The sequence below is a fragment of the Brugia malayi genome (assembly GCF_000002995.4).
Source record: "Brugia malayi strain FR3 genome assembly, contig: Bm_v4_Chr1_scaffold_001, whole genome shotgun sequence".
NCBI lineage: Eukaryota > Metazoa > Nematoda > Chromadorea > Rhabditida > Onchocercidae > Brugia > Brugia malayi.
In genome coordinates, this window is record NW_025062475.1 from 286,497 (window position 1) to 300,628 (window position 14,132).

Here is a 14,132-nt window from a genome sequence, read left to right on the forward strand (position 1 = left end):
TTCATTTACTGGTGATAAACTTTGATTGCTTCTTATCTGATAAAATGATTAACACAATAAGGCGCTTTTGTCATAGTTTTTCTTTTCAATTTTGATAAGATATCTGTGTTTGTGTTTTTTTTTTTTTTGAAAAAATTTCAATTATATGTGTAAATTTACATATTTGTAGCATTTTATGGTGGCCGAGAATTGATAACTTACAAATGTATAAATCGGCAAGTGATAAGGTAAATTTATTGATTTTAATTAATCTTATCAATTATAAAAGTAACCTTACTATGCTGAAATTAATTCATTGCAGCATTGAGTAAACAAATTTGTTAAATTTTAAGTACTTACTTAAAATTTAGTAAGTATTTACTTACTCATTTTATCTCATTTAAAGCATCATAATATATCATTAGTATTACTTTTTTCACAGGTAATAACATATTACATACTTGTATCACTATCAAAATATATGAGATATTACTTTACTGATAAGCTTCTGATAGTTAATTTACTTCATTACCGATTTTGTTTTTGTTTTTGTTTTTGTTTTAGAATAAACAAAATTAACCAAAAAATTTCGAAATGATACTTCTCGACTAATTTTTATCATAGTTTTGACATTTAAATGTGAAATATTTTATTAATATTTATTCCAATTGTTTATTCGTCAGTTTCCCTTCCGGTTTTTCTTACGGTCTAAAACTGATAATGTGATACGGAAATAGTCTGATAGCGATCAATTTTTCAAATTATCAATATTATTCTGAGATTTGTTGATTTATTCATTCTTTTCAATCATTATCACTTTTTTTTCACTGATAAATTAACACTGATAAATTGAACAAGCAATTTTATACATAATTATTCCAGATAGATTTTAAATTCTGGATCGATTTAAATTTTAGTATCTTAAAATCTTAAAGCTAAAGAATATACCAATGATGCTACTATCATTATTAATATATTAAAAGTAAAAAAGTTAATGTCAACTGGTTTTTCTGGAGGAAATCTTTTTGCAACTTCTCATTTGTCACATAGATATTATTTATATGATCATCACATATATCCTGTTTTCTTTCATTATTTCGTTGTCTTCTCAGTAAATCAGGAAATACTATCAACTTCAGATCCTTTTTTTTCTTCCGGATTTTATTAAACTATCATATGATTCAGGTATTTCTGATTAAAATGATTAATTTTTTAACATTTCTTATTGTAACATATTTTTAATATCTTTATATCTTCTTTAAAAAATGAATAATTATTTTGCAAGAGAATTTGCTATTTGATAAATTACATCTTAAATGTGCTATTTCTTAAATTTGCATATTTTTAGGCTTCAAACGAAGGTGAATTGATCAGTAAGAGAGATGTGGGAAAGAAAGTAATTGTAGGACGAGTTGGTTCCGGTACATTAATGTATGTTGGTCCGGTAGAAGGTAAGACAGGTATTTTCTGTGGTATTGAATTGGATCGTCCTGAAGGAAAGCATGATGGTACCTATCAAGGTTTGTTCATATTTTTAATAATTTAAATAAATTTTAAGAAAAAATTTATAATTCATAAAATTGAATAATATTTTGAACAAATTCAAATTTTGACAATTATATATTTTTGCATTATTGTTTGATAGAATGAATAATTCATCCTTAAAGGTATTACTAAAGTAAGAATGTTTTTTCTAATTTAAATTAAATGATTATTCAATAATAAAATAATTTTATAATTTTATAAAATTGAAGCAAATAATGTGCAAATGGTTTCTTTAGAATTTTTAAATTCAGAAATTGGACTGAAAAATAAACATTATTACTCTGAAATGAAATTTTAATTAAAACAGTAAAATTCTTTGTTAAATAATTATTGCAATAAAATTGAAATAATTACTTCAAAATATAACTGTTATTAGCTTATTAAATAATTAAATGATTTCTCGAAATCATTGGTGAAAAATTCTACTTTTTAACTTTTTTGAATATATTTGAATGTAAGGGAAATATAAAAGAGACGAGAAATATTAAAAATTAATGAAATAATCTGAAATATTTTTTATTTCAAATTTTAATTTTTTTTTGTCTTATTTTTAATTTAGTATAAGCATAATTTCTTTTTTTTTTTTTGTATTTAATTTAATATGTCACTGACTTTTCCAATTAGCAATAATTTCATTTCGGATATAATTACTTTGTCAACTAATTAGATACTTATAAAACTAGTTTTTGCATTAATCCTTAATTTATGCTTAACTAATACTTATATTTAAATCCAATTAATTATCTTAAATTTCATTACAAATAAAATTTAGACATAAGATTTTATCTTTAAGCTAGACCCAAATTATTTCTTATGTTAATTTTTTTATAAAAAAAGATTAAAATATTAAAAAAAAAAATGATATATTCCAATTTCTTAAATTTTAATTAATTGATAAAACGACGAAGTTTCATGTATTTCTAATGAAATGATAAAATTGCTTATTAATTTCAACTTTTCAATGCTAATTTTATATCATTTTTAAGATATTTTAGAGCTGAATTTGAAAGAAAAAATATGAATTAAAATTAAATTTTCATTAAAAAATGCAAATATTATTCATTTTGCAAATATTATTCAGAAATTATTCAACATTTTGCTTAAGGTTATACTTTCAGATAATGTAATCATTCTTTTGTGACAAAATTTTTTTTCCACAATATTATTTTAAATTATTTGATTAATCAATTCCAGCCAATTTTAATCAATTTCAATTTTCAATGATCAGTTTATTATTTTCTTTGTACTTTTAAAAATAATTTCGTGCAATTTTTAGGAGAAAAAAGAAAGAAGGAATAATCAATTCTAAAAATTAATTCTTTTAAGGTATTGCATATTTTCATTGTGCGCCACAATATGGGATATTTGCGCCTTCCTATAAAGTGGAATTATTACAACAAGTGCCAAATCAGTAAAAAGTGAAGCTGTTAGTTTTCTTTACTTAAATTATTAGTGTTCAAAAAAAAAAAATATTCCAATTAAAAAGTTTTCAATTTTATAATTTAATGATTCCTTTTCTTATTATTAGAGTTCAAAAAAGTTTTACAATCAAAAGGTTTTAAAGTTATAATTTAATGATTTCTTTTTTCCTATTATTAGAAGTCAAAGAAATTTTACAATTGAAAAGTTTTAAAATTATAATTAATGAATCTTTTTTTTTTTTTTTTAATGACTATAAATTATAACATTTTTTCTAGTCAATTCTATTACATTCAAACATTATTATAGGTCAAAAAGAATAACATTTTTTATCTATTTTCATTCCTTTTTAATTTATTAATCAATCTTACATAATTATTCTCGAAACATTGTCTTTTTTTTTTTTTTAAGAAATCGAAATTAACTCATAAAATTAAAAAAAAAAAAAAAAAAAACATAATAAACTTCTTGACAACAAGTTTTTTTTTTTATTTTTCTTTTTATTTTTTCTTTTTTTTACTCATTTGTTATCATTTGTTATCAAAAGTACAGCAACATTTCACTTTTGATTTTGTGGAAAAACAAAAAGCTAACCGAAGATTTAAACTTAAAAGCTAATAAATGTTATTTAAAACTCATTCATCAGTTTATAAGTATTGAAAATTTTGTTCTTTTTTTCAAGAATGAAAGAAAGAAGAAAGTTTTCTTTTTTGTTTTTTTTTCCAGTTTGTTTAAAATTACTATTAGAAAGGTATGTGTTTTTTTTTTTTTATTTTTGAAATCTAAACAAAATTTAAACAAGGTTTTTTTTTTTTTTTTGTGTTTCATAGCAATTAAATTAAATGATTATTGATTATTATTGTTATCAATCAGTTAAATGATTACTGGTATCAATTAGTGATTTATTGATTGCTTGTATCAATTTTTGAATTATTTCTTATTGCTATTAATTTGTAATCTATTTATTTTGTAATTATTATTTTATTATTAGCTATTCTTGTTTTCACATTTTTTTTTCTTTTATTTTTATCACTTTAATAATTGATAAATATTATATTAAATATAATTAACTTTATTAGAAGTAACGAGCAATTTTGATTTAAAATGGATATATGTTAACAAGAAGAGTTTTGCGAAGAATAAAATGTCTGTAATATATCTGTAAATTTTTTAAAATATTTCAATTTTTCTCAGCTTTATTTTGAATGAAATTAATTTAAATTTAAATTTGCAATTAAATTATTTGATTATCACTTAAGCTGTAAGTATAAGTGTATAAAAATTATATTTACTTCTTTTTTTCTTTTATTAAAATATCATTCTTATGAAGAATTTACAATTTGCGTCTTTTTTTTTTTTGAAATTTTTTCTTTAAAAAAAATTTAAATTAAAAAAAAAACGATGATATTTCACAATTATAATTTGAATAGCATTCTCATGAAATTATCACAAACAAATTTTTTCACACTTTTTTGTTTACCAAATTTGAGTGCTGGGAAATTCAAATTTAAAAATTTATTTTCAAATAAATCATTCTAACATTTTGCCATTTCATTTCTTTTTTCTCCAATTTTCCTTTTTTTTTTTTAAAAAAAAAAAATGAAATTTTAGTAGCATAATTTAACTAACTGAAATTTTTTTTACACCTGAATTAATTATGACGATTGTGGGTAGGATAAAAAGAATTAGGGTTATATTTTGTGGGAGTTTGTTAAATAAACAAGAATGAAATGATTTTTAACTTGAAACTTGTTTTAAATAGCAGTCATGTGCTATTTATTATAATTTCTCTTATAATGATATTAATTTTAGTTTAATAATGATTAATCCACTTATTCTATCAAATCTTTTTTTTTTTTTTAACCTTTAATCCATATTGTACATTCTTGAAAAAAACTTTTAATTTCATTAAAAATATCAATTTTGATAATATAATTATTATCAGGAAACCTGATTAGAATAGATTTATATTCCACAAACTAGTAATACTACAATTGAAATCAATGTTTCTCATAAATTACTATTTTTTTATTGTTTTTTTGGAAATAAATTTTTGAACATTATATGATGTAATGTCTACATTATAATGTTATTGATTTGAATTAAGTTATTAATTAGTCATTTCGTTTTTTTTTTTAAGGATTTAATAGATTTAAATTACATATATGCATATTTAAATGAAACAAATACAATGACTTTTTTTGATGACACTTCATAAATTAGCTTTATTATAAATTGTTGATCATGTTTGATCTGGTTCAACCCGGTTTACTATAACTTATCAACCACGTCTGATCCGGTTCAACCCGGTTTACTATAACTTATCAACCACGTCTGATCCGGTTCAGTCCGGTTTACTATAACTTATCAACTACGTCTGATCCAGTTTAACCCGGTTTATCATAAATTATTAACCGTATTTGATCATATTTCATTCATTTCTTGAAATAAAGCAATATTTTCGTTTTTTTTTTTTAGAAGTTAGTACGATCAGCAATTCCGGCAATTGCTGGCGGTGATATGATAATGTCAACAGAAGATCGGACAGTACAATCGGCAACAGTACCATCTATGGACATTAGTATGACTTCAATCAGTTCATTTGGCTCTTCATCTATTCTCGATCGTTCCATGGTTAATTTAATTATTAGTTTCATAAATTAGTAAAAAAAAATGATTTTATAAATTAAACAATATGATAGAATGAGATGATAAAATGAAAGAAATTATAATAATAAATAAACCAATCGTTATATTTGAATTTTCCTTAGTGTTTTAAAAAAAAAAAAAAAACAAACTTTTGTTTATTTCAATAATAGCCATTTATAAATATATTTTTTTCGGCAATTATTCTGTTTTAATTAATTAATTTTAAAAATGTTCTAAAGATATATGTGGAATTTTGATATGTCGTATAATGACTAATTTAATTTAGATGAAAGAATAATTTTTGATGATATTTAAATAAATAGGAAGAATAATTGAGGAAATTATTTATAAAATCTTTCAATATAGTTTAAGTATTATTGAAATAATATAAATAATTTTATATCTGATAATTTCGGTAAAAAAAACAAAAAAAAAAAAAAAAAAACGGTGTCACGTATTTTACGTATCTTGATATCACGTATCTTAAAATAAATATCACAACTTCTAAATAAACATATTAGTTAGTATTAAATAATTGTTATCTTTTTTAACAATTATATTTACTATTCTGTTAGTTTATAAGAAATTAAAATGATACGTTGTAAAGTGAAAATTACAAAAAGTTTTTATTTGATTTTTGATTTCTTATCAGTTTGGTTGATAATATTTGCAAGTAATGACACTTTATATGGAACTATAATGTCTCAAAATGTTTTATTATTTTCTTTTGTGATTCTGATTAAGAAGTGTTGTCATGATCGATTGTTTGGGAAGTGATAACGAGAACGAATTAACCGGTTTCAACTGATATTTCCTCTTTTCAGTTTTACATTTCGATCATTATAGATACCTTTTTAAAAAAAAAATTTTTTTTTTCTGATAATTTATTTTATACATTTTTCACATTACAATCATTTCTTCTTTCTTTTCTTTTCTTTTTTTTTTTCAATTTTCTTTCTTTTTTTTGCCAAAAAAAAAAAAAAAAATATGTTTACTAAAATTTGTTTAATCCATTTTTAAAATAAAAAAAAATTTGTAATCAAATATTTTTTTTTGTTAAATAATAAACTAAATTTTTTTTTCAGAATTTAGAATTTTTTTTTTTTTATTACTTCTGAAAATGTTATTTTGTGTTTAACATTTTGCATTAATTTGCATTAATATTAAAATGATATTAATAAGAATTCATAACATTTAATGAAATGAAATTTTGTAGGATAAAATTTTGAATTTAATTGAATTATTATTTCTCACTGTTAATGATTTATTTGCAAAATTCATTTCTGTTGATTGAAATTAGTGAATTAATTAATCATTTCGTGGTTCTAATTTATGAAAAGCTAAATGTTTATGTTGGTAGTGTTAACATTAAAATTATTTCATTGAAAAGATTTTTATAAAATTTTAATCATTAAATATTTCATTCTTTTCAACCATTTTTTCAAAATCATCCATTTTTCTTATCAATTTTATTTATATTTATTTTTAATCAGTTTCAAGTTAACCATTTCGATCTTTCATTTCATTCATTCATTATTTTCTAAATTAGTTTGACATATTAAAAAAAGCTTATCATAAAATATAAGCGGAAAAAGTGGTTAAATTTTTTGAAACATTATTTATTGTTTAACCCGAATTTCTAATTTTTTTTTTTTTTTTTTTGGAAAAACCTGAAATTACTAACTGGCCTAACTGATTTGTCACTATAAGAGTTAACCTAAAATTATAGATGATGAGTGGCAGTTGGAACAGTGATGCAATGGTCAATTCACAAGCAACTTATACAATTACCGCCCCGGTGAATTATTTACTAAAATCACCGGAAAATTGCTTTTCCTTTTTCCTTTTTTCTTTTTTTTCTCCTTTTGTTCAGCAAATTCTTGAAATATATTGTTAATTGACCTGATAAACCTGATAATTCCAAAATTAGAAAACAATTAACTTTTGCATTAATATTTACTACACTTACTCTTAACATCAAATTTATTAATTTTTAAATCATAAATTTAAACTAAAGACAAATATTTATGCAAAGAAATTTGACATTTCAAAAAAAAAAAAAGAAAAAAAAGATCCAATTCAAAAAAATAAAATGAATATTTCCTATTGAAGAAATTTTAAATTAATTAATACTTAATGTTTTTTTAGATTATTAAATGTTAATTGTTGCTACTATTAAAAAGCAGTGTATATTTTGTTTTTTATAAAATTTATAATCTCATTGATAATTTTTATTTAAACGTAAAATTGATGTAATGATTTTGAATGATTTTTTATTATTATTATTATTTATTTATTTTTATTTTATCAGAAATTTTAGATAGGCCGAAGTAATTATCAGTTACTGGAAGAAATCGAATGTCCAAATGAACTTATTGAAGTTGACGATGACATATCATATCCGACATGTATGTTTTTTTTTTTTTTTTTTTTTTTTGATTCTAAAATTTTTATTTTCAATTTTTAATAATTCAACGCAAATTTTTGATTAATTTTTTTATAATAATATTTTTTTTAAAAAAAAAAAGAAGAGAAGGGGGAAAGATGGGAGAGGAAAAAAGAAAGAAAACATTTTAATTGTTGTAAAATTTCTAAATCATATAATTTAATCATTTGAAAATTTTCGAAATTTCTATAATTCTAAAAATTTTTGAATAAATTTAAATTTGTTCATAAAATATTTCAATGTTATATAAGAAAATACGCTTAAGTGTTATTGTTGAGAAAATTTGAATTGATTGAAAATTCCTAAGGGATTTAAAAATGACAAATGGTATTTATCATATTTGCAATGTTTTGGTTTGAATTGCTATCCGATAGTTTGGTTGAAAAAAGTTTTTTTTTTTTTCAAAACTATTTAAATTTAAAAAAAAAAAAAAAAAAAAAAAAAACTAGATAAGTTGTGAAATTTTGATAATTTAGTTGAAAAAAAAAACTTTTTTTTTCTAAAACATTCAAACTTTTTTTTAAAAAAAAATTGACAATTAAATTTGTGAAAGGAATATATTCCGTTTAAAAAATGTTTTAATTATTATATTAAAAAAAATAAATAATAATTTTTGCTTTATGAAATTAATTTTTTATTAATTATTTATAATTCGAATCTTTTATTCATTCAACAAATAATACAAAACATTTTAAAAACAAACAAAAAAAAATCTTTTTTTTTTCTACGAAAAATCATTTCTTTTTTTTTTTTTTTCTAATCGTTTTTATATTATTTTTTTTTTTATAAACAATAATTTCTTAAAAATTCTTAAATTTTTAGTTTTTTTTTTTTTATTAAATCATTAAATGATGAAAAAAAAAATTTTTTTTTTGAGAATTATCTGAAAAATAAAAAAGAAGGAAAATGAAAAAGAATAAAAATTATTTGAATAGTTTATAAAAACTTTTTTTTTTTAAAAAAAATCAAAAATTTTCAGTTGAATGTTTTTTTTGTTTTTCATTGTTCAGAATAAAAAATTTTTTCTAACAATTAATAATTTAGAAAAATTTTTAAAATATAAATTATTAATTTCTATCTAAATTTAATATTTTAAAATGCAATAAATAAATTTTAAACATTCATTTTTACAGTAAACACTAGTCTAGTGCTTGAGGAATCTCGTATTGGAGTTGATCGTCTTCCGATCGTGGATGACAATTTATCCACACCATTAGTGGAGTATATTCCTAATACTGATTCACAACACTATCAACAACAACAACAACAACAACAACAATTACAACAACAACAATTACAACAACAACAATTACAGCAACAACAATTACAACAACAACAATTACAACAACAACAATTACAGCAACAACAACAACATGATTATCTGTTAGATAGTAGTAACTATACGAATTATTATCAGTCATATCAGGACAAAACGGATTTATCTATCACTGAGCTTACAACTAATTTACCAATAACACAATTTATTCATTCCGATTTATTATCATATGAATCGGAATTACCTCAACAAGTACCAATTATCTTATCACATACTGAAAGGATACCATCAAGAATGAGCATTGATTCAACATTATCAGATGATATCATTGTTAACACTCAACAATCATCTCATAATCTATTAGAACAAACAACTCTTCCTGAACATGAATTAACACCTGTAATACCTGTAAGTTATAAAATTTACTTTTTACTTTTCTTTTCTCTTTTTTTTTTTTTTTTTAAAGTATAATTATAATGATAAAATCTATTTATTTTCCCATTATACTATGTTATATTTTTAATAATTAAAATTTTTTTTATTTTAATTTAAAATTTTAAATTATTTTGCTTAGTTTTTTTTTTTATAGACAACAAGTACGGAAGTAACAGAGCAAGAATCAAACAATTATAAATCATTAAATTGTAATTTAACAATTATCACTAAAGAATTAGGATCGAAAGAACATTCACAACAAAAGAATATAGCACCAGAAAAATTGGAAAATATCAGAAAAGATGAGAAAAAAGAAAGGCCTAAAAAGCCAAGACCAGTATGTTTTTTTTTTGTTTTAAATTCAAAAAAAAAACTGGAAAATTTTAAAATAGATTTATTTATTAAAAATGAGTAAAAAATTTATTTTTTTATGCATATTTTATAAGTAAAGTAAAGTAAAAAGTAAATGATAGATATAATTTTGTAAAAGAAATATCAAAATTTTAGCTATCGATACGAGAACTTCAAAATGCTCCAGTACCAATACGACCTCAAAAATCAAAACCACCGTCTAAATCACAATTACTAATGGAAAAGCTTAAAGCAAGCATTGAAGCTGATAAATTGAAACCAAAAAAAGATGTCAAATCAAAACTTCATGATTTATTGATTGTATCAGCAACACCTGTTCGACGTATGCAATCACAAACGATTACTGATGAAAATGAAGGTTAAAAGTTAATAACTTTACTTACTTAATCTAACATTTTAATTTATAACTTTTAATTTAATACTACATTTAGTGTAAAAGAATGAAAAAAAAAAATGGAATACACCTGTATATAATTAGAAATAATAATTGTAGTAGTACTACTATAGTAGCAGTAAACAAATAGTAACAATAAATGAATTAGAGAACAATTGTGGATTACTATGGTCGAGGTCAAAGGTAAAATGATCCTTTTCTAATTAGGGAATATTTGTGGATTATTATAATTAGGGTCAAAGATAAAATGTTCCTTCCATCATAAGGGAACATTTGTAAATTATTATGGTCAGGGTCAAAGGTGAAATGATCTTTTCTTCTTACTACACTTTACCAATTTTTTGGAATTCTCTTTTTTTTTTTTTTTTTTTTTCTATTTAGTTCTATATTTTTATAAAAATAATAAAGTTGTATTTTTTTTTTTTTGCTTAAATTAAAAGTAATATCAAAGTAAAAAAAAAAAAAATGAATTTTAAATATTGGAAATTTCTAGAAAAAACAAAAATTCAAAATTTGTTTTCATCTTCAATTCTGACAATTTTTTAATTGCTTTTATGTAAGCTTCAAGTAAAATATTATTTGTGATTAGTTTTCTAATAAATTTATAAACTGTCAAATTTTTCTTTATGCTATTAACTATTATCCTAGTAAGCCTTCAATTTTAAAAAAAAAAATTACTCAGTTCTTGAAATATCTTCTAATCATCTTTATTTTAATTTATCGAAGAAAGAAATTTATTTTCTTTAATTGCAAAACAAAGATTAAATTTTACAAATTGAAATCTCATTCTTGTTTGGCAAAAATAGGAATAAAAATAATTATTTATCATTTTAAATTCATTAAGATATTCTTACCTTCCTTTGTTCATTTATTTATTTGCTATCAATTTATTGTTTCTTTTTTTTTTTTTATTTTCTTCAATAATAGAAAAAACATAATTTTATCAGAATAAATTCTATTAAATTGTCTCTAGCTATTGATGATACTAATAAAATATAATTATTTTTCAAAATTAATAGATTAATAAATTTTTTGCATTTCAAAAAAAGATTAATTAGCTTATATGCAAATTTCATATTAACATTATTTTATTTATTCATAAATATTATCATATCTGTATGCTTGTTCAAACTTTCTGTTAACTTAATTTTATCTCAGATTGTTTACTTCTAATATTTTTTTGATCAAAAAAAAAAAAAAAAAAACTTAACTTTTTGAAATTTCTTGTTCGTTAGCTATTTGTGATATTAATTGTTAATCTTTACTCTAATTATTTTTGTTATTATTATTATTATTATTGATGATGTTGGGTGGTAATTTGCTTAAAAAAAACAAAAACAAAAATTTTTTTTATCGTTTTTTGTTTTGTTTTGCTAATCGAAGCATTCATTTTATTCGGATTGCTTAATTAATTGCTAGTCAAAAATTCAATTTTTGGTGCAAACACTCAACAAAATTAGTTTTTTATTTTATTTTATTTTATTGTTTTTTATTTTCTCATTTCTAATCATTCATTTATTGTTTTTTGTTAGTTCATAAACATTAAAAAAAAAAAAAAAAAAAAGTGATACATAACAAATAAACATTAAATGATGTTTATATAAACTTAATGCTAAGATTATTTTTGATAATTATAAAATTTGCTCTATAAATTATGCAAATGACATTATAAAATGAAACAATTTGCTATAGTTTTGATTGTGTCGTCGTGAAATTCATTTTCATTTGTTTCATTTTTAAATTTTTGATTTATTATTATTATTTTCTATTTGATATATCAAATTAAATTGAATTAGAAACACGAGAAATCATATTTCTTTCCAATAATTTTTCAATTAATTCATTTTTTTTTTTTTTTTTTTTTGCTTTGACTATGTTAAATTTTTATCTTTTATGGTAAATTTGAAGTTTCTTTTTTTTTTTTTCTTTGATTTGTAACTTTTTTCAATTACACAGTTTACTTGTGATTTAATCATTTCAATAATTTCAAAAAATTTGATTTGTCATTTTTTATAGCATTAACTTTTTGCTTTAAGTATTGTATAAAATATGTTCAAAAAGTAATTTCTCATACATATTTTTGGATCCTAGAAATGTAACATTAAAATAAAAAAAATTTTTATTGAAAAAGTGGTTTTAGAATGAAGTAGGAAGAGAGATAAAAATTGAAATTAGCTTCTCACAAAATGATTTATTGTTTATTTGTTTGTGAAATGAAAAAAGGAAGAAGAAATGCTTATCGTTTGATGTAAACATTATTGTTTGATATGTTATAGAGATTTTAATTTTTTTTTCGTGAAAAAAAAAAAAATGTTTCTTAAGTAATAACAATAAAATATTTATTAATTTTACAAATAATAATAATCTGTAATAAATTTTGATTAATTTAAAAAAGAAAAAAAAAAGAAATTTGTGTTTTTTATTTTTTTTTTTGTAAATAGTGAAAAATTTTTAGAATTTCAGAAGTACAAATTTGATTTTCCTATGAAAAAATCTATGCTTACGAGAACTTTTCATTTTCTTTCTTTTTTTTTTTTGTATGTAATTTTTTTTTTTTTTTTTTTAGTAATACATTTCATAGTACGAAAGAAAAGTTGAAAATGTTGAAAATATTAGATGAAAGTAAACAGAAACCAAAAGAAAGAAAAAAAAATTTTTTTTTTTTCTGATAAAAAAAATTTTCAAAAATTATTTGCTATTCAACAAAAGTATTTTTTTTTTTTTTTTTAAATACTTTTTAATTTAAAAAAAAAACGAAAAGATAGCATTACTTTTATTACTGGTTCTTTTTGATTGAAGATCATTTTTAACTTATCATAATATCAGTCAATCATTTGGGTTTTAAAATGAACTTTCATCTTCATTCTTGTTTCTATTTCATTCCTCAAAAATTATTTCTATATTTTTTCTTGCTTATTTTGGAAATATTTTTTTTTTTTAAATGATAAATTTGATATGAAATAAAATTTTTGAGAAATTAGAATTTCATTTTAATCATTTTTACCATTTAACACTAATTAAGAAAGCAACCGTTGTTAGATGGTATAAATCTTAATCATATTACTTTGTTAGTTAATATCAAAATTGGATTTTCATGTAATTTTGCGCCTTGTAAACAATTTTTACGCCTCATAAAACTATAATAAGTTCTTATTTATTACTACTGATAAGTAAACATTAAATTTTGTACTCAATTTTTATCTTTAATTTCCTAAAATATTTTCTTTCAATCAATTGTTCTAACAAGTAATTATTGTTTCATTCTTTCCAGTATTAAATTAAAATTAGAGTTTAAATCATTGAAATTTATCAAGTATTTATGTTGAATATTAAATTTAGCATTTAATAATTGTATATGGTTGATCGTTTTATTATGCATTTTATATTATAAATTTTTTTTTTCTTATATTTAAAATTTTTTATATATAAATTTAGTAAACTCAAATTTTATCGGATTGAATTTTAATTCCTTTCTAACTCACCATTAATTTCATCTTACATAATTTGGAGCGCTTTTCCAATGTTAAACTTAATTAGTTTAATTCATTGAAATTTATTTAAATCAAGTATTTAAATTGAATTATAAATTTAGCATACAATTAATAATGAATTAGAAG

The 14,132-nt window shown here is 20.4% G+C and overlaps 1 protein-coding gene and 1 further gene across 3 annotated transcripts in view; one reads left to right on the top strand and one right to left on the bottom strand.

Moving 5' to 3' along the window:
• Positions 1-203: 203 nt before the first annotated feature.
• Bma-clip-1 (Uncharacterized protein) overlaps positions 204-14,132 on the top strand; it is a gene marked incomplete at both ends in the record, with an annotated part of 28,779 nt that continues 14,850 nt past the window's right edge. Inside the window, 9 exons of one of the 2 annotated variants that reach the window (XM_043076079.1) lie at positions 204-227; positions 1,328-1,499; positions 2,851-2,924; positions 5,422-5,577; positions 7,322-7,390; positions 7,913-8,000; positions 9,172-9,722; positions 9,904-10,086; positions 10,257-10,479. In XM_043076079.1, coding sequence (XP_042932013.1) covers positions 204-227; positions 1,328-1,499; positions 2,851-2,924; positions 5,422-5,577; positions 7,322-7,390; positions 7,913-8,000; positions 9,172-9,722; positions 9,904-10,086; positions 10,257-10,479 — 1,540 coding nt within the window. The remainder of the gene's footprint in view (positions 228-1,327; positions 1,500-2,850; positions 2,925-5,421; positions 5,578-7,321; positions 7,391-7,912; positions 8,001-9,171; positions 9,723-9,903; positions 10,087-10,256; positions 10,480-14,132) is intronic. The other variant, XM_043076080.1, reaches the window with a different exon arrangement.
• On the bottom strand, positions 5,265-5,345 carry Bm16791. Its single transcript, XR_006228101.1, has one exon. The product of XR_006228101.1 is annotated as a pre-microRNA Bm16791 (primary transcript).